Source organism: Cupressus sempervirens, chromosome 5 (genome assembly GCF_028749045.1).
Source record: "Cupressus sempervirens isolate cs-2001-9-10 chromosome 5, ASM2874904v1, whole genome shotgun sequence".
Lineage (NCBI taxonomy): Eukaryota > Viridiplantae > Streptophyta > Pinopsida > Cupressales > Cupressaceae > Cupressus > Cupressus sempervirens.
This window is the reverse complement of record NC_143122.1, coordinates 260184034-260211299: the sequence shown is the minus strand read 5'-3', so window position 1 is coordinate 260211299 and position 27266 is coordinate 260184034. Positions and strand designations below refer to the sequence as shown.

The following is a 27266-nucleotide window of genomic DNA, read 5'->3' as shown; positions in this document are numbered from 1 at the left end:
TCTACAGGTAAACGACAGTGGAAAAAACAATTAGCACAGTCTAAAGTTGTGGAAGGCAGGAGCATGGCAAGTACAGGTAACCTGAATGAAGGCTCGAGCAACAGCAAGGAGAAGCGTAAGACTACAGCAGCTGAAGTCACACCACAGACTATACAATTTGAAGGGTTGAATGGAACGGATTGCTGGAAATGGTGGCAAGAAACCCCTGATGATCATCCAATTAAAGCAAGCATCAGAAGAGCACAGGTTGAATGGGCCATTCAGATGCCTGTTTTTTGCATTCGAGATTATGAAGGGTATCTGCGTACACGTGTTTTTGGCATTTCAGGGCAGCAGGGCAAAAAGGTTCAGCCAAAGAAAATTCCAAAGGATGGGAAGCTATTTTTAACCAGATTAGTATGTGGAGATTTGACTGAAGCAGAGCAGGCGCATTAGCTGAGACATCGAAGGGAAGGGGTTTAAAGAAAACTGACATTCAGGAGGGGCCATGGTGGTGTCTGATGGACTTGGTCAAGAGCAAGCTCACGGGATCCTCTAGGGCATCGGATATCACATTTCCGCAAGTATCCATGATGAACGGAATAATGACTGGGAAAGTATACGATTGGGCGTCTGTGCTGGTTGAACGGATGCATGAGTTTGACTCTCCAACACAAGACCTTCTATATGCCCCATTACGCGATTGGTCTCTTCCTTGATGCAGCAGCACAGATGATTCCAACGGATGAGTTAGAGGCAAAGCCTGGATCACTGGCTCCGGGAGAACCTCCTATCATGCGGTGGAAGCACTTGGACACAACCACTGGGCAGAAGGGTTCAGCAGGCCAAAAGAGGCCTCGGATGGACATGGCAGGTGATACTGACAGCAGCCGACAGGAGACATCTTCTGACCAGGACAGTGTGGAGGAAGAAGGGGAAGGCGAGGATGATGAGGAGGTTCAGATTGTCACGGCTAGCCCCTTGCTATTTTCGCGTGCTACAGTTCCTGTGACTTCCGAGTTGGTGCCACGAGGTCTACACATGGCTCACATTCCTGGGTTTGGACAGACTCGGCGATCGATATTGATGACTGGAGGATCCCACTAGGCAGTCACACTAGCCGCACCATGGCAACACAGGGTATGGCCTTCTCCTGTCCGGCTAGGAGTTGGATTTGCGGTAGGCTTTGCCCACCTGACAGCACCCGTCACCTGAGAGACTTCTTCAACCCCTGCCCCTGCTGAAGCACTTCCAGTAGCAGCACCTGTGGCGCCTGCCATAAGTCAGCCAGCAGCAGTTGTTACCGTAGCACAGTCAACAGAAGCTCAGGAACTTCCAGTAGAGAACGTACCAGACGGAGGAATGCAGGAGTGTACAGACCCAACACAGTCTGAACAACCAGAGGTCATGGATAGAGCTAGTGTTTTTCTGAGGCAACAGTTCCGACTCATTCCTGACCGACGTGGCCCGTCCATTCAGTCCCCCAACTATTGCGGAGTAGCACTTGTACCAGAGCCTCAGTCTCAGGAGGGAATGCCACATGCCGTGATTGCGTCGACAGCAGAGGAGGCGGCACCGGATGTGGGCATGGCTCCCGCTGATGAGGAGGACAATAGTGATGCAGAATGGTCATTGGAGGACTTCGCCAAGGAGGATTACGGGTCGGATGAGGACAGGTGCAGGGACTACCTCAGGACTATGAAGTCTGCATTGAAGAAGGGGCATGATGTGGCGATTCAGGCTCTCACTCGACGAAGGGAGTGGCATTTGATCCGAGCGTATATTCGTGGGATTTTTCCTAAGCAATTTCAAACTTGTTTTGTGGATAGAGGTTGGCTGGCAGTTGAGACACCAGAAATGTTGGCAGATTGGGCCACTGAGCCAGAGTTGGGACCGACTGACACTTCGATGATGAAGCTGGCACATGAGATCGTGGGACTGTACAAAGAGGTTTACTATGCTCGGCAGCGCACGGAGGCAGATAGGGCAGAAGACAGTGTTGGAGCTCAGAGATCTCTAGCGGTTGAAAAAGAAGCAAGAGAAAAGTTAGCCACTGATTTGGCCGACAAACAGGCAGCATGGGCAGCAGAGCGGGCAACACTATTGAAGGATATGGAAGCAATGGTACAGGAGAAGGACGCGGCTATCCAGGATAAAGATGCGGCAGAGCATGAGTTGCAGTTGGCCAAGAGACAGGCTACGGATGTTGCGCTTCTACTGAAGGAGGCCGTAGAGGTTAATTCACAGATTCAGACAGATCTGTGCATCCGGACTGACCAGGTGTATGAGTTACGTCGTCAACAGCACTCTTCTGGGACACCTCCTCTCTAGTATTTCTTTTATTGTTTGTGGGTTGTCTCCTAATTTTGCTAGTCGTCAAGAGACGACTTTTCTTTTTGGGGGAGATGATGTCATCGGTAGAAATTGTGTATCAGCCGACAGGACCCTTCGGAAACATTTTTGTATCAGCCAACGGGTACCTTCAAGAAAGTTCTTGTTATATAGCCGACGGGTAAATAGTTTGTAGTAGACATGATGTATATGGCTGACCGACTCCTTCGGGAAAGTTCTTCGGAAAGTATTTATAACCCCTTTGGGAAGCATTGTATTCATCTTATCATCGAAGCATAATGTACTGTTGGGCATATGCGAATAATAAGAAGAGTTATACTATTCGTGTTCATGTTCATTATCTGTGTGCGTTTCTTAATTAATCTATGTGGTAAACATCCTTCGAGTCTAAACTTGCATTCACTTCCACAAGCTGGCAAAATCACTAGCTCTAATACCACTGTAATGTTCCTACCATGACTCAATTTCGTACGATAGCCTAAGAAGCGTGGTGTGTGGTCTGGGAGGAGAATACAGTGTTTTGGAGGAGCAACTACTGTAGAGGGCTTGTAATGCTTGATTGTACAATCGGGGCAAATACGGTGGATCAATGCTTTCTGGGAAGTCTGTACGGTGATATGGAAGTCGTACGGTGTGGGGGTGGAGTTGACTACCATATGGTATGGTTGTACAATAAGAGGGGCAGTCGTACGGTTGTGGAGATTGTTTACCGTATGGGGTAAATAGATTAATGCACTCAGACAATAGACAAGAACAGCAATACTCCTTTTATTCGCATATATGCTAAAGAGATTACATAATGCTTATGATGATTACACTGATCTCGGATGGTGTATATATACTTCCCGAATAACTTTCCCAAAGGGGTCCATCAGCTACATAACAATTACCAAAGGGCCCGTCGGCTACATAACAAGAACCTTCCTGAAGGGGCCCGTTAGTTGATTTACGATTTTACTGACAACATCATCCCCCCCAAAAAGAAAAATCGTCTCCAGACGACAATTCAACAAAACTTAAAATAACCCAAGTACATCAATATGTAAATACTAAACAGAGGGATGCGTCCCTAGCGTAGTGGTCGTCCACACTCTCAACTCGTTCAACTCTGCCTGTAGCTTGTAGACTTGTTCCGTCCGGACCTTTAAATCAGCTCTGATCTGTGAGTTCTCCTCCACTACCTCCTTCAACATCAATGTGACCTCATGGCATTCCGCTTCTTTCATTGGCTCTCGGATAGTACAGGCTCGAAAATGAATGATAGATCTTAAATTCAGTAGTGAGCAGTCAGATAACATGGTTAACGAAGTGTCCTCCCCTATCACTTGTTAACTGCAATGGAATCCCGTACCTAGTGATTATTTTCTCATAAATAAATCTCGCTATGCTTACTGTTGAGTTATTTGGTAGTGCACATGCCTCCACCCACTTGGTCAGATACTCCGCCACTACGACAATGTATCGGCACCTTCTAGTTTTGCTCACCTTCAGAGGTCCGATGAAGTCCAATCCCCATCTTTCAAAGAGTTCCTACGCGTGTGAGGGGTTAAGCGGCATGAAGTCTCTCTTTAGCAGTTTTCCGGCCCTTTGGCAAGTGTCACACCCATTGACCCATTCGCACACATCGTTGTACACTATTGGCCACCACAATCCTACCAGTAATATTTTTCATGTTGTGGTATCAGGTCCCATATGTCCTCCTGCTGGACCCTCATGTGCTTCCTTCAACACCCTCGGTATTTCCTCTTCTAACACACACCGTCACAAGATGTGATCAGGCCCCATCTTGTAGTATAGTGGTGAGTATTCCCACCTATCATGCGGGTGACCCGGGTTCATCCTCGGCAACGACGCCAAATGTTTACCATATAGGGTAAATAGATTAATGCACTCAGACAATACACAAGAACAGCAGTACTCCTTTTATTCGCATATATGCCAAAGAGATTACATAATGCTTATGATGATTACACTAATCTCAAATGGTGTATATATACTTCTCGAAGGGGTCCATCGGCTACATAACTATTATCGAAGGGCCTGTCAGCTACATAACAAGAACCTTCCCAAAGGGGCCTGTCGGCTGATTTACAATTTTACCAACAACAGAGATGACTAGGTCGTATAGTTGTGGAGATGTCCAGGCCATACGGTATGTGTTGTTAAGCCACGGGATTTGCAAGGTCTGTACAGTGGGTGCAAAATGAGTTACGAGCTAGATGCCAAAACACATATTCGCCAAATAACCTCAATTAATGCTAGTGCAAATGGTTCAATCCAATTCCAATGATATATATAGATGAATCTGTAACAAAGATGGTGCATGGATTTGCCAAATCTGAGCAAGTAATGCAAAAATGGAATAGGGTGAGGGATGAATCCCACCGAAACCGAAATAGCCAAGTAGGGAAGATCTTTCATATATTGAACTCCTACAGGAATTTGCAATACAAAGAAATAATCCAAATAGCATACCTACTACTGCATACATGACGTGCTTAAATACCCTTCAGAGAAACTTCCTGACGGTTTACAAAGGCCGATGGCCCTACCTACAGAAATAATTAAATAAAAATGGGTCTGAGATATACTAAATCAATCGGCCCATTAACAAAGGTTTGATTAAATATTTATTTATGATAAGAAAATTACAGTTTCTCCAGGACATTGTGAGGCTTTGTATCAATGATATCAAAGTTACCAAAAACTTAGGTTCACTAATAACTATAATTAAATGTACTATATGTGCTTCCTATGTACACACAGACACATATCCTATTTCGGAGGGGACATCTCTGTTCTCATACCCGTATATCATATCTCTGAGTGACCATCCTTCATACTCATAGCGATCAATAAACACAGACTTGGGGATTTCACTTTACTTTACCCTGTGAGAGTTGCACTCTTATAACATTTTTCTATGTTAACAAAAACACCAAATGAAGAATGAAATAAAATCAACTTCCATATCAAAATCAAAAAATTATAAAATTTTGGAAATCGCATTGAAAGGTGTTTCAGGTATATATGGAAGAACTATTAAATTTTTTCTATCTTTTTATAAAATATTACAAATCATTCCACTTGTAGTCTCTATAAATACAGAGAGGTTTAATATTCAGTAATCAAAAGATAGAAAGGAAATGGAAGATTTACAAAAGAAAAATGGAGAGATCAGCATAGAAGTTTAGATAGAGGAAGATCAAGATGTAAGCAAAAGACAATATACAAAGAGGTATATTATTCAGGAATTGAAAGATAGGAAGTGCATGATTTGCCAAAAAAAATGAAGAAATTGGCAGAGAAATTTAGATAGAGGAAGATCAAAGATGGAAGCAAAAGGCTGTTGCGAACTGTGCTTAGGAGAAACCAAACGGGGATATAAAGCCCTAGGAATTCCCAAATAAACAAATAACTGAGTAAGTCTAGAACAGGAGTACTCAAGCAAAAAAGGATAATGAAATAACAAGATATGAGAGGCCCCGTGCAAAAGAAATCTTAAGGTGAGGGGAAATAGCGACAAGTACAATATAAAAGAGTAAAACTTCCAAAAGATTCAAAATGGCCAAAAAACTTCTAGTGCTGGAGATTGAGAATAATATATAGATTAAATAATTAGGTTATTACATACTTTAGAAAGATTGCTTATTTTGGTAGAGAACAAACAGGGAAGAAATGTAGAAATAAGATTATTGTCAAATATTCCTGTTGTAGCTATGTTTAAGAGTTCCAAGAATTGAGATAGGTATTGCAAAGAGTGCACAAATTTATGCACTGTGTAAGATTATATATAACACCATAGGTACCAATATTTAATCCACATAAGAAAAAGATGATAAAATCACATCTCTAAGTTTGATTACTATCAAAATTGTAAAATGACAGTTTTGAAAAATAATGGAAATCTTATTGGAGAGTTAGATTATGTCACTAAGAAAGAAAAACTGGTCACCTAAGATTTTTATGTTCTCTAGAACCTATCATCATGAATTTGATTATAAATGTTTCCTTTAAGGTGTCATCCATGTCATAAAAATAGAACATTTATACTAGGCTCATCAAATGTCCCATTGAATAGTAACAAAACAAGATAGGTCTTATGCCCAAAAGTAAGCTCTTTGCAACAAAATCTTAATGAGGGAATATTTCGAAGATAATTAAAAAGAAAATGGACTCCAAAGCATAGATGGTGGACTCAGCGAGTATTTACCGACATTTTCTCATGCCAAGTAATTGCACTAACTCGCTAGAAATAATCACTAGCTTTCTAATGAGCACTAGCCATATTTTCGGCAAGTATTTGTCAAAATTAAAGGAGTCAGTAGAAGGAAACTCGTGGCCAGTGGACATAGAGTGTGCCAGGTCAAAAGCAGACCCCAGAACACCCAGAAGCACCCCAAAAAAAACATAATTCTGATCTGCAAAACCCTCAAACTTTTTACACAGCCCTCATAATCTTTTGCATCTCCGAGTATATCTAAAAAGGCTTTTTAGCAAATTTGGAAGGCAAATTTGAAGCACACACCAGTATTTTGTCTTTTTTCTTTGCATCTTACTACATTTTTGCTGCAAATCCAGCATCTCCTTCTTTTAAAACTTTATCATATGCTAGAAAAATGTAATATTTTGCATTTAAATTCCAAACAAATTGATTCAACGCTATCTTCTATGGTTTTAGTTTTTTCTAAATCTTTGTAATGTATTCATTGTTTTTTGCATACACATCTTTCTTTTTAAATTTTAACACTTTTTTTATTAAACATTTAGAATCTTAAGATATTTTTTATTGATCTGTACTAGTTCATATTAATTTAAACTATTTTTATGCTAGTTTCTACTAATAGAAAATTGCCAAATTATGGATCTTCTCTTGTGTATTTACAAATTAAAATGTTACACTTTCACTTTGTAAGCATAGGCTAGAGACATCATCTAATGGAAGATACAAAAGCTTCTTGATTAGGTTCAAGCTCAAGGTATGCCCAATTGGTGCCACTGCCAGTTGCACTCTTCCTATTGAAACTAGTCACTTCTTGGAAATGTACCTACAAGGACCACTACCTAGGGCGATTGTTTGCATTAGATGCATAAACTTATATCCTGAAGGCATAAATTGCCTCTATTACCATCTTTCAGGCATTACTCATGCCAAACCCTAAGTCAACACCACTAAATGGATTAAAAGAGAGAAGAATGTCCACCTTGCATTGAGAAAGAAAAGAAATTACAAAGGGAGAAGACAAGGGTAGCCATGGCAGCAGTCCCAGCTGATGGTCAAGGTCCTCAAGTGCAACCTGAATGAAATGAAGATAGTATGTATCAAAGCATACTAAGTTCTCTTTGTGGTCCATACATCTGAAGCAAATCAGACTCCAATTCATCTACTTCAAGCATGGCGTCGATCCCTACACCTACACACATGCTACATAATTTCTTTGTGCCCAAAAACACACCTACAGCACAACCATCATTAGAAGCTACATGGTGGAATAGGAAGGTGGATGAACAAGTAGATGTGGCAAGTGCTGATTTTTGGTACTTCAACAACATTAGTTTCAATGTGATGACTAGTCCTTGTTGGGAGAATTTGGTATCTACATTAACAATTACAAAAAGGCTACATGGCACCTTCTTGTAAAAGATTTAAGTAGGAGAGTGATTAATTTACCCTGATTTAAACTTATAGTAATTTATTTAGAATCTTAGGCTACATTTACATTCATTAATTTAAAGTAATTTATGTTAGATTTACGATACTTTTGTGTTTAAAAACTAAAATTTTGTATTTTTACTTTGTAAATGTCATTTGCTCACAAATACAACTAAAAAGGCAACACTACTAGAGGAAGAACAAAAGAAGCATTGGAAAATATATGTATGCACTATTCTTTTTAATGAGTGAACCAATGAGAAAAAATACACCATTATCATTTTTTTGGTAGCTTCAAATGGTGAGGTATTTTTTTCAAAATTTGTTAATGCCTCTAACAAAGTAGAAAATGCAAAAATATTGTGCCTAAAGTTGGAGCAAGTTGTGATGGAGGTGGGCATAGAGAATGTGATACAAATCATAATTGATAATGCAGCAGCACAAAAACCAGTAGGGAGATTGCTCCAAGAAAAACATAAGACACATTTGGACACCTTAATTTGACCTTATTTAGGAGGGGATAGGCAAACTTGATTGGGTGAAACTAGTTATAGAAGATGCAAGGAGCATAACAAGATTTATCTACAAACAAATTTGGTTCTTAATCTGAGTGAGAGATCACACTAGAGGGAAAGGTTGTGCAATAAGGTATCACAAGGTTTGCAAAGGTTTTCCTAACATTGCAGAGCATTCTTGAATTGTTGATTTCTTTGAGATAGATGTTTGTAAGTCAAGAATGGCTAAACTTGTCATATTCAAAGAAGTTTGAAGAAAAGAGGGTCCCAAGCATAGCCTTTGACAACCTTTTTGTGCAAAGGGATATAAAGATCATGAAGGCAACCTCAAAACTTTGACTTTTAATTCAAATTGAATAAAAAAATTTAATTGAAGTTTATCACAATTAATTTGTAACCTTGATTTTCATTTACTTTTAGTAATTTGTAGGGGTCAAGGCCCCTAAATAGAGTTTTGTGTTTGCTAGATGGGGATCAAAACCCAAAGGGTTATATTTATGAGGCTATGGGTATGCCCAAAGAACCAATCTGATTTTATTACAACCTCAAATTTGATCCCATTTGGGAGATCAATGATTGGAGGTGGAACAATCAACTCCACCAACCTATCCATGCAACTAGGTACTTCCTCGACCCATGTTTTTTCTATTCAAATAGCTTCTCAAATCCTAACAAAGAGGTTAGAGAGGACCTCACAACATGCACTCATAAAATGACACCCCAAGTTGACATGAGAGACCTTATTGTCCAAGAAATTAACAATTAGGAGACTAGAAAAGCTACCTGGAGAAGAAGCGCTCAAACACCAAATATAAATTTCGACTCATTATATTACATGCATCTTATAGGTTACAAAATTATAATTTATTACTATTGATGATTTGATTAAATATGTTTTGAATTTTCTTTCTAACTCTTCAATATTTTATTTTGTAGATTCTTGGTGCATAGAATGTGGTGCAAATATCTGAAATCTCCAAATATTTACCCTCCTCAATTTGTGCCATCCTTAGTGTGCATCTATTTGTGAGTGGAATTGAAGCTTGTTTTAGTCCATCCATAGAACCAAGAGGAACAAATTAGCTCAAAAACAACTCAATGACATTGTCCTTGTAGAGTCCTTCAACTATGAACAAAAGGAGTAGAGGAAAAGTACAACCCAGCCCAAAGTACAAGAAGGGTAAAGGAAAAACCAAAGGATCTCATTTATTTGGATGAGATTGATCCTTATAGTGATTGGATGGAATAGGAGGAACAAATTCCATTGTTAACCTAAAACGAGAATTTTCTTTAAGAGAAGGCATCAGTGGATGTGGGTACAATAGGAGATATGGGATTCAATGACTTCGACGAGCCTAAGGAGAAATCATTACCATTTATTAGAATAATGGAGGTCAAGTCACAATCTTCCATACCAAGCAAGGAGCCACTTGGCATATTTCTGATGTTGAATGTTTGATTCTTATCAAGTGGTATCAAAGCAACGATTTTGGCAAAGAGGTTGGAATCTTCTGAACAGACGTAGAGTTTTTTACTGATATTTTCCCAAAAGAATGACCATCTTTCAATACACCATTCTTCTGTCACCACTATCGAACCAAGGTGATTCTTGCACCATTGGCTTGTACTTTTCAAGACCTGACCTACAAGTGGTGACAAAAGAAAATCTTAGTTTTAAGTAATTTCAAGGGAAATTTGACAGTGTATTTTTGGCAAAATTTTCTAGTGTAGTATTAAGGAAAAGCATTGTATATTTAAAAAGATTTATTTTCTTATTCATGCTTTTTATTTAAGCAATTAAAAACGGAGCTTTTTAAGGCCTTAAACAATCGTCAAGACTCTTAATAAAGATTCCAAGTCACATCAAAAGAATTGTGGTCATGCCTGATTTTTAGCAAATTTTTTGGAACAAAACTAGGGCAAAATAAATCAATTTCAGACAACTTCATTGTGGGAATATTTATTCAAACAACTTCTGCATCATTGGAAAGAAATTTCCAAATGTTTTCTAACAATGGGTCACAACAAAATTTCTAAAATTAATTGAACAAGTGGCAGTCCATTCAAAATTAACCTTCATAATTGCAAACTTCGCAATTTTTAGGGCATGACCTACCAAAATCTTCATGTTTTGCAATCCATTTTTTAAAGTTCAATACTCATAGAGAAGTGTAAGATTGTGGATTTTTACAAATTTGCAAAGATACATGGGAACTCTTTGCCAACTGGAAGTGAGATGAGAAAACATTACGGTAATGATAAGGATGACTTGGGAAAAGTAAAGGATGAAGATAAGCATCCATGTATTTTGGCCACAAAAGAAGAAAATGACAATGATAATGATGAGGATGGCAAAAATGACAACTATAAAGAAGAACGCAAAAAACGGGTAGACAATAAGGATTCAAAGGGTCAATACATTCATAGACCTTAGCAACAAATATAATTTCACAATATTGGCTTTGATAAGAAAATTCTAGGTCAAGCAAGGAACATCAAGACTTGTATCAAGAGTAAGAAGGTTAAACTTTTGAATATTTGAAGTTTATTATGGTCAATTAGGTTTTGCATTCATTTTCTTATGTTATTGACAGCTTGGATATTGTGCGTGCATGCCTTTGTTTAGAGCTTAGTTATTAATGCTTGCTCCAAGGCGGAAGTTGATGCGCCTGGATGCAAATTCTAATCTAGATGCATTGTGGGTGCCCCCCGAAAGCTCATCCTAGGCTCTCGGATGCATGTGGATCCACAATTGGTGCATCCACAAGCATTTGAGGGCCCAAGATGCACTTTTGGGTGGCATCCGTAGGGCTCTGGGTGCTTCCCTAGGCATTTGTGGGCCCAATTAGAGAAAAATGTAATATTCGAGCAAAAAACAACTTTAAAAGCATTAAAACATGTATACAATAACATTTTGCCTAAGGAAGCACCCGAGTGTAATGTTCCCATTATAAAATAAATCATTTATCAAACTATTGTAAGGAGCCGATTGATTTAACATATCTCAGACCCATTTTTATTTTTGTTCCGTAGTTTGTATCGCCATCGGCTATCTTTGTACACCCTCAGAAAGTTTTCCAACAGGTATTTAAGCATGGCTTGTAGGTAGTCTTTAGGCATGCTTTTGGATTATTTTCTATGTACTGCGAATTCTTGTTGGAGTTTTGGATTGTTTGCCATTTTGGAAGTGAAAGATCTTCCCTATTTGGCCTTGCAGTTTTAGTGGGATTCATCCCTCACCCTATTTCGTTGTTGCATGTAATTCTTCGCTCAAACCTGGCAAATCGGAGCACCATCTTTCAGCAATTATTATTCACATTCAAGTCTCTATTATTGTGTGGATTTTATCAAGATCTATTGTGTTTTGTGTATGAACCAAATTGCATTCTGTATTGGGTTTGGATACCTAACCGTGTGGCCTTCCGTCATTTCCGTACTGCTTCTTCCTTGGCCGTACAGCCTTCACCCTCCATACACATTGCTCCTGTCATTCATCCACACCAAGTACGGCTTGTCGTACGAACGTCTAGCACTCACCCTACATCCTCCTCTCTCTCCCACCATACTCCTACAACCATCGTACGGCTCTCATTAAGCCACCGTACAACCTTTTCCTTACCCCCATACAGTCTCTTATTTGTGCAACATATGGCCATCAACCCTCCCCTACCATACTGTGCCCCTCCAATTGCTATCTTACAGACCTCAAACTCGTGGCACTACTGAGGGAACTTGCCAGGAATCAAGCACAGATCACTGATACTCAACAACTCATGGAAGAGACTCTCAAGAAGTTGGTGGACAACAAAATATTCGGAGAACAAAATGGTCACAACGCAGACTCGGTGTCGGGTAAATCAAACCCTCATCCAGCACGCTCTTGACCTTCCATGTTGACTTTTCCTCTACGGACGGAGGCACAACACGGAGCGAAACAACCAACCTTTGAAGAGATGCAAGAACAATTGAGAGAAGACTGGAAGAATGCAAATTTTGAGGAAGATATATCCTACAAAGATTACGCAGATCTAATAATGAGATATTCGAGAGGCGAAAATAGAGGATATTTTAACGATGATCTCAGAAGAAAGTTGAGTAAAGTAAATCTGTCTCCATTTGACGGATCCAGATCCATATCCGCGCAAGCATGGGTAATGAAGGCCGATACTTACTTCCAGTTGAATCTATGCCAGAAGAAGCAATCAAATTTGCGATGCTACAGCTGGAGGGAGTCGCACATGAATGGTGGCATCACGGCAGTATCACACTGGGGCATGATCAGGTAAATACTTACGCAAAATTTGCTGAGAGATTGATAGATAGATTTGATGGTAAAGATCCGGAACTCAGTTTCAAAGATTTGGCACAGCTGAGGCAAACTGGATAGGTCGATCAAGACATTGCGGAATTTCAAAAACTCTTTGTTTTGGTCATGGACATTTCCGAAAGAAGACAGGTAGTAGTCTTCATGGATGGACTGACAGAACCTCTGAAAGGTTGGGTAAAGGGGTTCAATCCTGCCACCCTATCGGAGGCTATCATTAAGGCACGAAGTATGGCATTGTCATCCGCATCATCCTCTCGGAGTTACTCACATGCCAAACCGTCGGTGTTTCCGAGGGAAAATAAACCTCTACCTAGGAAGCCATCATTGGATGAAGCTACTAGATAGAAACTCCGAAGGAAGAAACTGTGTTTCAATTGCAAGAGACCTTGAGAGCCTGGCCACAAATGCCTCGGAAAAGGGAAGATCCATTACATTGAGGTCGTGTCCGATGACAAGGACGAACAAGAAGAAATGCCTACCGAAGACAACCAACCTCACGACGACACCAGCATTGCCAGTTTAAACCATACAGAAAGAATTGTAGCTTTGGTACAGTGCGGAGGAACCATTGCCCTAGACGGTAGCCCAAGGTGCACAGTTTTTCGTCTACGGGGAACCCTCCAAGGACAACAGGTTACGGTGATGCTGGATAGCGGAGCTACTCTAAATTTCATAAAGTCATCTCTGGTGAAGCGAAGGGGTCTACCTACGGAGACACGTGTAGGATTTCAGGTCAAGGTTGCCGAAGGGACTCTTCTGCCTTGCGCACACCTTGTTCCTCAACTAAGTATCACAATGGTGAATCACACAGTGATTAAGGATTTCTTCATAGCAGACCTTGATGACATGGAGGTTATTTTGGGCATACAGTGGATGGAGACACTTGATGAATACACTCAGAGCTTCAAACGGATGGATTTCACTTTTGTTGTTGATGAAAAGAAGGTTGTCCTCCATGGAATGGCAAATGAGGGTCCAAAGGAAGTTTTAGCACATCGGATGGAGGCAATTTTTCGGCGTGATGACGTTGCGTGGGTCGTACATTGTTTTATCTCGGCAGAACCTATAAAAGGACAACGGACACCTCCACAGGATGATGAACTCCAAGATATTTTTAGTAAACATGATAAAGTTTTCATTGACATTCCTCCTAACATACCACCTCATCGAGGGTTTGAACCTACTATCAAGTTGGAAGTAGGAGCCAAGCCAGTCATAACCACACTGTACCGCCATCCCAAGAAATTCAAAGATGAGATCGAAAAGATGATTCAGGAATTGCTAGAGAAAGGATGGATTTGTCCCAATTCTAGCCCTTTTGCGTCATTGGTGGTGTTGGCCGAAAAGGATGGGACAATGCACATGTGTGTGGACTACCGTGCCTTGAACAAAAAAAAATAAAGAATAGATATCCCATTCCAAGGATAGATGAATTGCATGGTGCAATCTATTTTTCGAAAATAGATCTCAGTTCCAGATACCATCAGATCTGCATGAGAGAGGAAGACGTAGAAAAGATGGCCTTCTGTTGTCACTACGAACATTATGAATTTCTGGTCATGCCGTTTGGATTGACAAATGCACCTGCTATATCCCAGTCATGCATGAACCGCATCTTCAACAAACAATTGTGTAAGTACTTATTGGTATTTTTTGATGATCTTATTTATAGCAGGACATGGGAAGAGCACCTAAAGCATCTGAATGAAGTCCTAAGTATCATGGAAGAGCAGTCCTTGTTCGCCAAGCAATCCAAGTGTGAATTCAGTATGACAAAAATATTGTACCTGGAGCATGTTGTTAGTAAATACGGAGTTCAAGTACACCAAGAGAAGATTCAGGCTATCCTTGATTGGCCTCCCCCAAAATCACTCACGGATTTGCAAGGATTTTTCGGACTATGCAGTTATTACCAGAGGTTGGTGAAGGGTTTCTCTCAACTCAGCGCACCCTTAACAGATCTAACAAAGAAGGGGTCTTTCCAGTGGAACAAAAAGGCACAACTCATTTTCAATAAATTGAAAGAGGCAATGAGCACTTGTCACGTACTTGCATTACCTGATTTCACTTGACCGTTCATTCTGGAGTGCGACGCGTCTGGAGAAGGCATTGGCGCGGCATTGATGCAGGATAGGCATTCCATAGCTTATGAGAGTGGGAAGCTTACACAAACGGAATGCTTATGTTCCACCTACGACAAAGAAATGTTGGCCATCGTACATGCACTAACCAAGTTTCGGCAGTATCTGGTGGGTGCCAAGTTTTCCGTCCGTATGGATCACAACAGTTTGAGATATTTTCTAGAGCAACGGGACTTGAACAAAAGGAAACAAAAATGGGTAAGCAAGGTTCAAGCTTTTGATTTTGACATTGAATATGTGAAAGGGAAGAACAATATGGTTGCAGATGCCTTGTCCAGGAAACCTGCCATCTATTCACTAAACCAGATTTTAGCTGACTAGAAGGCACATCTGTTGGTAGAATATTCCAAAAACACATTTGTCTGTGAGCTAATAGATGACAACACCCAGATGATTGATACAAAGTGCTGGATGACATCATCTACTATAAGAATCGAATAGTTTTGGTGTTGGAATCCAAATTAAAGCAAAAAATCTTGAAGGAAGTACACAACTCACCCTTGGCAGGACATCCGGGTTTCCTCAAAACTTACAGAAGTCTCCAAGGGAGGTTTCAATGGAAAGGACTCAAAGGGGACATGTTGCAGTATGTAAGGGAGTGTGCAGTCTACTAGCAGAACAAATCCGAACATTCTCTACCTGTCGATTACTGCAACCTCTACCAATTCCAGAACATAAGTGGGAAAGTATCTTGATAGATTTCATAACAGCGCTTCCCAAGGTAAACGAAAAGGATTGTATTTTCATGGTGGTTGACAAATTGACAAAGTACGCAAATTTTTTTGCCATCCACTCAAATTTTCAGGCCGAACTGTTCTTTAGAAAAGTCTTTCGTTTACATGGGTTACCCCGAAACCTTGTCAGTGATCAGGACGGACAATTCATCAGTATCTTCTGGACAGAACTATTTCGATTGGCAGGGACAGAATTGTCACTAAGTACTAGTTACCACCCTCAAACAAACAAACAAACAGAGATTGCGAACAAGTGGCTTGAAGGTTATCTTCGAAACTATGTCTCGGCACAACAACGGGCGCGGGTCAAGTGGATACACCTGGGAGAATATTGCTACAATACCACATATCACATGTCCATCAAAATGGCACCATTCAAAGCTCTGTATGGGTACGAACCCCTATCCTTCATCGACATAGTATTGGGAGACAGCCGCACATCGAGGGCGAAGGATTAGCTTCAAGAGGGACAGGAAATCCCACAACACCTGAAGGAAAACTTGCAACGGGCACAAAATCAATAAAAGATGTACGCCGACAGACACTGAATAGAGAGCAGTTTCGAAGTAGGAGACTTGGTTTATCTCAGGTTCTAGCCATATCAACAATCTTCATTGAAGGAGAAGGGAAAAGAAAAATTGAAGCCACGTTTTTATGGCCCCTATCGTATCATTTGTCGCATTGGTGAAGTCGCTTACGAGTTGGAACTTCCAGAGGGAAGCCCTATTCATAACATCTTTCATGTTTCATGCTTGAAGAAGGTCGTAGGACAAAATGTCACAGCAGCCACAAACCTCCCACCACTCAATGAAGAAGGTAAGCTCATATTGGAACCGGCCGAGATCATCGGAGTTCGTGAGAAGACTCTACAGAACCACACTGTGAAGGAATATTTGGTACGTTGGAAACACTTGCCATTGGACGACGCGACATGGGAGGGCGAGCACATTCTCCAACACCGGCATTGCATTTGCTTGAGGACAAGCAAAATTTGGGACAAGACTGTAATGTTCGCGTAATAAAATAAATCATTTATCAAACTATTGTAACGGGCCGATTGATTTAGTGTATCTTGGACCCATTTTTATTTTTTTTTTTGTAGTTTGTGTCGCCGTCGGCTATCTTTGTACACCCTCGGAAAGTTTCCCAACAGGTATTTAAGCACGGCTTGTAGGTAGTCTTTAGGCATGCTTTTGGATTATTTTCTATGTACTGCAAATTCCTGTTGGAGTTTTGGATTGTTTGCCATTTCAGAAGTGAAAGATCTTCCCTATTTGGCCTTGCAGTTTTGATGGGATTCATCCCTCACCCTATTTCTTTGTTGCATGTAATTCTTCGCTCAGACCTGGCAAATCAGAGCACCATCTTTCGACAATTATTATTCGCATTCAAGTCTCTATTATTGTGTGGATTTTATCAAGATCTATTGTGTTTTGTGTATGAACCAGATTGTATTCTGTATTGGGTCCGGATACCTAACCATGTGGCCTTCTGTCATTTTCGTACTGCTTCTTCCTTGGTCGTACGGCCTTCACCCTCCATACACATTTTCGTACATTGCTCCTATCGCTCATCCACACCAAGTACGGCCTATCATACGGACATCTAGCACTCACCATACATCCTTCTCTCTCCCCCATCATACTCCTACAACCACCGTACGGCTCTCATTAAGCCACGGTACGACCTTTTCCTTACTCCCATACAATCTCCTATTTGTGCAACGTACGGCCATCAACCCTCTCCTACCGTACTTCCACTCACTCCACCGTACTGTGCCCCTCCAATGGCTGTCGTACGGACCTCCAACTGCATCGTATGGATTCATCCGTACATTACCTGCACCACTCCTCCACTGTACGACATACTTCTGGTATCCTCCCGTCCTGTACGGACTTCATTCCAGTGCTCACACAAACATTATCACCACATAATTTACTTTGTTTTACCGCATCAGAAGCACAGAACATTACACCAAGTGCCCTATGGGTGCACCAGTTGGTGCATCCACAAGTATTCAAGGGCCCAAGATGCACTTCTGGGCAGCATCCATAGGGCACTCGAGTGCTTCCTTAGGCATTTGCAAGCACAATTAGAGAAAAATGTATTATTCAGCCAATAAAACAACTTTAAAAAAATAGGAACATTTTTTATTCTTTTTTTGCCCCTAAACTGTAAAAAAAACCTAAAAGATGTCAATAATCATTTTGCATCTCATTTTGTTTGCAACTAGGCTCTCTTCTCATTTGGTCTACATTTTGGCATTTTGAAGGCAAGGTGTTTATTTTCGAAGAGGATCATTTGTGGGGTGAAAGATAGCTTCTACAGAGGAGTTTTAAGCATCTAATGTAAGCATTCAATCCCATTCTTGAATCTTTTGATTAAAAAAAATTGAGATTTTGATGAATTTTTTCAAGTTTGGGTAGAAATCTTTCAAGTTTTTTCCATTTTTTTTTTTAAGAAATAAAGAAACAAGTTTAGCTATCTATTTTTGTATTTTTGTATCATTTTTTGCACTTGTATACTTGATGTCAAAGTTTTTTTTTCTAATTTCAAATTTATTTAATTCTTATTATAGTTAAAAATTAGATTTTATTGTGCAAGAACAGTCGCCACTAGTAGTCAAAGTTCAATATGAGGGCAAGGAACCAATATTTTCAAACCACAAGAATATTACAAGTTTCAGGAGGTGGCTCATATCTTTGAATGTGTAATTATTATAAAAGTAACAAAGGCAAACTATTCAATAGCTCATATTCCCGGGTCAAACTTCATTCTATGGGCCCTTCCAGCCAAGAAATGCCAATGTGAAAAGGCAATGATGGGAAGGGATTCTCTAACACACAAATAGCTTCATATGTGAAAGAACAAGAAGTTGTTGATAAATTGGTTAAAAGATCAAAACAAAGTTCTTATCAACCTCCAACTGGAAAGAACAAAATACAATTATCCACTAAACCAATCGTGTCCTCCAAACATCCATTCTTGCAAGTAGTTGTACTGGGAGAGGAAGTGAAAAAAGTAGTAAATACCACTTGCAAAAGAGGTTCATTGGACGTGGCATTTAAAATGGAGGAAAGAGAGCTTGTTGATCAAGTCATTGCACGTTGTCTCTATGCCAATGGTCTTCCCTTCAACTTGGTGAAATTGCCATATTGGAAGGAAATAGCACCAGTCATCAATAAGCACCAGCTGATTACACAAGTCCCGAGTATGAAAAGGTACATATCACTCAATTTAAAAAAGAGAAGACGTATATAGATAGACTTACTCAACTAATTAGAAATTCTTGGAAAACTTCAGGTGTTTCTGTTGTATTTGAAAGAAGAAAAGATACAAAAAACTGACAATTGATTAATGTGATTGCAGTGTCCCCCAAAGAGGCAATGTTTTTTAAGACAGTTGATTGTGGAAGGGAAGTGAAAAAGTCACAGTTCATTTTTAAAATGCTCATTGAAGCCATAGAGATGGTGAGTAGTGAAAATGTGACCCAAGTTATTACAAACAATGCCAAAAATTGTAAGAGTATTAGTGCTTTGGTTAAGGATCAATATGACCATATTTATTGGACACCATGCACTGTACACACCCTCAAATTGGTCATGCAACAAATTGGTACTTAAATAGATTGGGTGAAGCAAATATACCAAGGAGAGAAGATACACAAGTCCGGCTGATTACACAAGTCCCGAGTATGAAAAGGTACATATCACTCAATTTAAAAAAGAGAAGACCTATACAAATAGACTTAACTAATTAGAAATTCTTGGAAAACTTCAGGTGTTTCTGTTGTATTTGAAAGAAGAAAAGATACAAAAAACTGACAATTGATTAATGTGATTGCAGTGTCCTCCAAAGAGGCAATGTTTTTTAAGACAGTTGATTGTGGAAGGGAAGTGAAAAAGTCACAGTTCATTTTTAGAATGCTCATTGAAGCCATAGAGATGGTGAGTAGTGAAAATGTGACCCAAGTGATTACAGACAATGCCAAAAATTGTAGGAGTATTAGTGCTTTGGTTAAGGATCAATATGACCATATTTATTGGACACCATGCACTGTACACACCCTCAAATTGGTCATGCAACAAATTGGCACTTAAATAGATTGGGTGAAGCAAATATACCAAGGAGAGGAGATACAAATGTTTGTGACAAACCATCATATGTCGCAGTTGATATTCAAATCACTCTCCAAATTAGATTTGTTGAAGGTAAACTATAATTACTACATTTCGTTTTTTTAATTAAAATTCTAATAAATCTTATGTAATGTTCAATTATCAAATTGTATATAACTTTGCTTAAAATTTATTGACATATTGTTATTAGCTTCTTAGGTTGTTGAGACCTGATTTCCATCTCAAACTATTGTTATGAGACAACTTGTCAAAGTGCAAGGGGCATTGAGCCAAATGGTTATCTCCAACCAATGGGGTGTTTGGAACGCTTCGAATTTAGAGAGGGTCCAAAAGGTCAAGGAATTGGTCTTAGATGCCAGTTGATGGGCATTTGTGCAATTTGTATTGTACTTCACTGAGCCTATCAAGAGTATGCTCTGGATTGCTGTTACAGATAAACTTTGTTGGGGGGTTGTGTATGACAGGCATGGACACAATGGTTGAGAAGATAAACCTTGCCATACAAGCATAGAATGACCCACAGAATTTGAAACCTTGTGCATTAAGGTGGGAAGCATCATTCATCATTGTTGGGAGAAAATGACCACCCCATTGTACCTCCTTGCATATGCCCTATCTTTGTGGTACTATAGCGAGGAAATACTAGCTATGTTAGATAGAGTAGCACCATATGCAAATGAAGTAGTTGCTACTAGGTGCTACAAAGCTTTTGCAAAACTCTTTCTAGATGAAAAAATGCACAAAAATTTTAGGCCAAAAATTGGCTTCTTTGCCTTGAGAGGTAAACTTGGTCCAACTGCAATAAAGGACCAAAGCGACATGGGATCTATCACATGGAGGTACCTCTATTGTGAACCATTTAAGCATCTACAACCTCTTGCAATTAAGGTCCTCTCAAATATTTATTTTTTTTAGTTTTTTGTTTACCACTTGCATTCTATGATTCTTTAATTTGCTTTTCATTTTTATGTTTTACTTCAACTTTGTGAACATTGTCCAAGTTGCGAGTTCTTTTGCTGCTAAGCGGAATTGGACTACATAATCCTTTATCCACTTAGTGAAGTGTAACTAGTTGGGCTCAAAAAAGCTCAAGACTTGATTTACATTCATACCAACTTGTGTCTTTCCTCACGAAAGGAGGATCGCTACATAGAAGGAGTAGACAAGCTTTGGGATGTAGAGCCCAAGTGTGCGAAATTGGATGCAACGATTCAAGATCTTGCTACAATCATGGATGATGATGGTGATAACATCATGAGACATGGTGCATCTAGCACAAGTGGAACCACTTTGGGTTCAAATGATCTTGAACTTGCAGCAGTTGGAGGAGTTGGAGATGATGAGGAGTGTTTTGCAAATCCATATGATTCTGATCCGGATTAATGAACATTGAATCATGAACTATATTTTCAATTTGTAATTGCAATGATTTTCTAATTTACATTGTGAACGTGAACATAGGCATATAGAATATGGCTTATTAGTTATTTCAATTTGAATATTGGTGAGCTATCAGATATCTTGACCGATGGTGAAGTATCATACTATCAAGTGATTTAATTTAATATATTTTTTGCATTTATTTGCATATATATATATCTGTGTGTGCATCCAAAAACCCCCAAAAACATTTAATGCATCCACGCACCAGATTCTTGCATCTACATCCATATCTGTGCCCAAATAAACAACTTGGGTTTAAAGACTTCTCAATGGGTGATACTAATATGCAAAAAAGTTTGTCTTCGGAACAAGAAAAGAAGGTAACCATGTAGGATACTACACATAACGAGGAACAAAGCAAGGTCTAAGTAAACCATGAGGATGCATCTAAGAAATTGTGAAAAACATAAAGAAGAATTAGAAAATAAAGCATAGGTCGGAATAAGGATGCAAAGGATATAAAGAAAAGGCTGCACAAAAAGAACAGAAAAGAAACTAAAAATCAACATGAGAACTTGGGTATTTGTGAAGAAATTTCTAACGGTTCATTTACTTAAGAGATAAAATACAAAAGAAAAAGAGACCCAAAGATATGGCATATAGACACCAATCATCACTAGAGGCAGCAATCATAAAGGAGAAATCATAATTACCATGTATGGAATCAAGTGAGTAACAATTATGGACATACATGAAATTAAATGTGCGACAATTAAAGACATGCATGGAATTAAAGGAGCAGTCACTGTGGATGTATATGAAATCAAAGGAAGAACAACTTTAAACATTCATATAATCAGAGAAACAATCATTAAATCAACAGAGCAATAACTATGGACATGAATGGAACAAAGAAATGCAATGACGTAAGCACCCAAGTTTGGAGAATGGTCAAGAAAAGAACTATCACTCATAAAGATTTCAATTGAATGATTGCGTGTTTAAGCATGGCCTCAAATATACAATGATGTGCGCATCATTATTGGTTTCTCTCATGACAGATTGGTTATCGGTCAGGTGCTTGGGCATATTATATTATTTACTAGTAATATTAGGTCAAATAATAATTTATGGAATTAGTTATGTCGAATAATGAGTTGTCCTATGTTGAGACTATGGTTTTACCCTATTTATCATTTAGTTTATATATCGGAGGTGAATACTATTACGATCGATACATCATCTGAATAATATTCTATTCAAGCTGGATCTGAGTAGTGACTTCACCTAAAAATAAACTTGGAGTCTTCCCCTGCGCCATAGCTGCAACTTCAACACTTTTTATTCACATTCTCCAATCAGCTCCCCCTTTCTCAATCTCTCCCCACTCCCTCCAAGCTCAAACTTGAAAATTCTAAGTATGGGATTGTTTTGTTGAAAGGTGCAGTTGCCAATAACTACACTAGAAACCATAACCTTTGATTTGATAACCTTCCCAAATGCTATGCCAAAACAAAAGAAAGCTTCTCACACACTCAGAAACTTGCCTTGATAGCTCAATGTTGCCTTGTCATCTCCACCCACCAACCTGCTAGCAATAGGAGTCAACTATGACACCTATTTAACTCACTAGGAACCCAAAATAGAAAAGCAATCCCAATCATTCTTGGGTGCCTGTTTTGAATGTCTATTATTAAAGGAAAGAATATATAAGTTATGACGATTTGGAAGTACCTGCATCACAGGAGTGTTTATCACTAAGAGCAAGGCCCCATGCAGCTGCCTAATTTATTTTGGCTAGTAGTCACTATATAACTTTTTTAGGAGTGATCTGTGGAGCTGGTAGCCCCATGCAGCTGCTAACTTTGCTTCTTATTTTAAGCAATCATATTACTATTATTTTTTCACATAAAATTTGGAAAGAAATATTGGTGAGAAAGGAAAGAGAGAAAACTGAGTGGCAACTAAAGGCTCAAGAGAGAAATGAATTTATGAAGGCATCTGGCAATTTTTTAAATAAGTGGTTGTTGCTTATTTGAAGCCTCCAATTCATCTTCACAGCTTCGGCCGGGGTCCATGCAATGAGACTTCCTAAGAAATAGAGCTAGAGCTACTTGCTACCTTTTAGGAATATTTGAAGGTGGTGGTCCCATGAATTTTGTAGTATAGTTTGGCTTAAAAGTTTAAACACCAGTATTTAATGACTCTGGTTTCATGAATACAATACATTTCTCTTCCATACATTGTGCATATAAAAAAAATTTAATTTCCCTCTAAAATTATATTTTAAGAAATTCAAATTTTTGAAATTAAATGCTCCGCAAGTGGCATTTTAAGCTGGTGGAGCAATTTCTAGCCCTGCCCTTTTTCACAGGCTTAAATATGTCATGCTAAAAAGTAGAAGCTTTATTTTGGAAGAAACGATTCCAAATAATCCTTCAATAAATGTTTCACAAGTGACATTCTAAGCTAGTGGAACAATTTCTAGCCCCACCCTTTTTTTACATGCTCAAATATGCCACACCAAAAAGTAAAAGCTTTATTTTAAAAGAAACAATTCCGAATAATCCTTCAACCATTCATAAGACCCCTGCCTTATTTTCATTTCCCAAACAACAATGTCTCCACAAAAATAAGAGAAGATTTTATATCATTTTTTTTTCACAATTATCATTTCCCATAAGAATACTCTTTTAACTGCTTAAGAACACTCTTTTAACTGCTTCAATTAAGCGGAAAATGCATTTAAGCAGCTACATAGAAACATGGGTAAGCTACTCAGTACTTTTCAGTCTGAGGCATCGACGTTTCTTCCAGAAATTATTTTCAAATATGTAAATTTACAACGTGGTCGGCAGGTGCAATCATTCTCCTATAACAGTTTACGAGACACTATTCTTATTATTTGCAGTGCTAAAGTAATTGTCCTGCTGTGTTATGGGAGACGATTGGCCTTTTATAGTTTTCGGAGCTATAGAGATTCTTCCTCTCCTATATTGTGACATTAATCTTTGGTATATGGATAGCTGAACTTTTAACCCCGAAAGTGGAAACAGAATAGAAAACAGAACCTGGGTGTATGAAGAACCAGAAAGCCGATCGTTTCCGGCGTGAATTAATTTCCCAGCATCCTCCTCCATATGCACTCTAGTCACACCAAATCTTTTATGCCCACCACCAAACTCCACGGGGATGTCCACGTCAATGAACCCATTTGTAGCAATAGGAACGTCAAATTGTGAAATCTGGTAGCCTTTGGGAAGGTCTGGATAGAAGTACTGCTTCCTGTTAAACTTCGATTTAAGTTCCACATGGCAATGCAATGCCAATCCCAATTTGACAGCATACTCCACCACTTTTTCATTCAAAACAGGCAGACAACCAGGAAGTCCCATACAAATTGGGCACACATTTGTATTTGGCTGAGAACCATACTGAGATGGGCAGCTACAGAATGCTTTAGTTAAAGTTGAGAGCTGTACATGGGTTTCTATTCCTATCACCACTTCATACCGTTCAAATCTGAAGCCCTCCTTTTTCTCTTTCTCTTTCTCCACCACTTGGGCTCTACATGCTATTTCTTTAATCGAATTTTTTTTGTTAGTGTTTAAGTGCTTTTGGTGAAATGATGAGCTTGAGGACAGGGAAAGCCTGTGCTTTTCAACAATTGAATTGAAGGACCGGGAAAATGCAGCGGTAGTGATGCTGTTGGCGGAGGCTCCTTGCAGACAACAATGGCAGACAGAAGCCATCCTATCCTATCACAAGAAGCTTGTCTACGCACCACATTCTTTTAGTGTGCAAATTCAATTACTTATTTTGACAGAATCACTCATATAATTGTAAATTTAAAATTTTCATTATTTCTGCTTTAATTTTATTTATGTTTGTATAGTTAAATATTTATGTTAATATTCGTTTTTTTTTTTTTGGTCAATCTTGTGGTACTCAAATTAATCTTTAATCATTATATTAATCTTTAATCATTATTAGATCTTAAAAATTAAGGTATAAATTTAAGAATTATATATTTTTATCAATTATGATACGTTAATTTATTATGTAAAGTTGTTATTATTCATTTATATACATTATCAAGAAGAAATCATTTGAGAAACATTTTTATATAGAATATTTAAAAAATTTAGAATTTACATCAAATTTCGTAAAAGAGACAAGTTTCATAAGGTTATTACAAACATTGACTCAAAATTGTGAAGTCAATATGACAAGGGGGTTGATCTCAAAGAACTTGTCCCTTACAATTGAACTTCTTCCTTTAATATATTTTGATATCCTAGATGAACATATTTTTGTAATCAAGGCATAGCAAATTATATCATTCTATAACAAAGACGCATATTGTCTAGTTCCTACGGATATAGAATATAGAACTATGTGCAATAAGTAGCTTGAAAATAAAATTTGAAATTTAAATTAAGCACCTTGATATTTAACTTGACGAAAGAAGAAATCAATGTTTGATTTCTTTTTCTGCAAATTTTGTGCATTACAATAAGTGTTAGTGAGTGCATTAAAAAATTACAGATTCATGATTAAATAGCTCAATTGGCATACAAATGGTGAAGATAAGTTAGATTACCCAAGTCAATCATACAAATCTATAACCCAATAAGCATTAGAAAGAAATCTTCAAAATAAAAATTATATTTATTCATATTTTTTTTAAAGCTACCAAGTTCTACAATCATTTTTTATTAAAGTGTTTGTACAAGATATTCATTGTTGGAAACAATTCTTCAAATTGTATGTTGTCATTGATGTTACACAAATGTCAGTATTAACCAAGCAGTCGGGCAATGAAGGACATTTAGTATTCAGTATCAACTGAGTCATTGGTCAATGAAGGGTATTCAGTATTAACCAAGCAGTCAGGGAAGGAAGGACATTTGATATTCAATATTAATTGAGTGGTCAGGCATCAAAGGATTTCTAGTGTTAACCAAGTGATTTATCCTAGTATTGATTGAGTATCAACATATTACACTTGTCTTTTAATTAACTAATTGAGACCAACTAGTTGGTTATTTAATGGTTATTTGAAAAGGTATTCAAGCCAACTTGACAAAGCTTATGATATATAAGAAAGGTCAAGAAGTGAGGAGAGTGAATAATGTGGAATAAGATGGATATGTGATCAAAGGAGAAGGCAGAGCAAGCGTGGAAGATAAGCAACAAAGAATATTCCGATAAGTAAGGACCTAGTGGTAAAGCCAAAATAGAGATCTTAATCTACAAAAAAATATGCTTCATAAATTAGGTCAAATTATTGTTACCTTCTAACCATTGTAGTAGTCAAGAAATCTCCTAATAGAGTTGACTTAACAATTGGATTATAAATCCTTAACAAGGCAATATTTCAAGATTGAAGTGTTTGAATACCTCTAACCAAACCACTCCTAATAGGGTGATTTAAATCCTCTAACAAGGTCATACTTAACAATGTGTATTGTAACCTTTAATAGGGTTGGCTCCTAATAGGGCTCACTTTAGAAGAGTGAAAATATTCTAACTAATTGCATGGTGGTTTTCCCAAATTGAGTTTCCATGTTAAATCTTGGTGTCATTTGTGTTCATGTTATTTGTTTTATGTTTTATGCTTCTGCAACTAAGTTACTAAAGGATTAAACAAATTAACTATCATAAGATTGCTTTGTTAATTGAGTTAAACATCAAGAACTTAGTTTTAACTAAGCTGGATAAAGTATTTCATTATCAGTGAAAAGTTTGTTTTGACATCTAGGGACAAGGAATTATTTTTGTGGTAGTTGATTCACCCCTCCCCTCTCAATTACTCTCTTCATTTCCAACAATTGGCATCAGAGCATTTGGTGTTGGCTAGAAAGGTTTCAAAGATCTAAGTTAAAGATCAAGATGTCAAACAAAAGGGAGATTCCTAAGCTTAACAAAGAAAACTTTTTAGCATAGCAAGAATTGATGAAGCTACACCTATCAAGCATTGGAGATATTGGCATGTTCTACTTGGAAAACACATATGTACCACCACCTAAACCTATGACTA

At 38.4% G+C, this 27266-nt stretch overlaps 1 protein-coding gene across 1 annotated transcript in view; it reads right to left on the bottom strand.

Annotated features, from left to right (window-relative positions):
- GATB (GLU-ADT subunit B) overlaps positions 1–25062 on the bottom strand; it is a 150389-nt gene extending 125327 nt beyond the window's left edge. Inside the window, exon 1 of the mRNA XM_089829628.1 lies at positions 24295–25062. Coding sequence (XP_089685754.1) covers positions 24295–24975 — 681 coding nt within the window. The 5' untranslated portion in view covers positions 24976–25062. The remainder of the gene's footprint in view (positions 1–24294) is intronic.
- Between the last annotated feature and the right edge of the window lie 2204 nt (positions 25063–27266).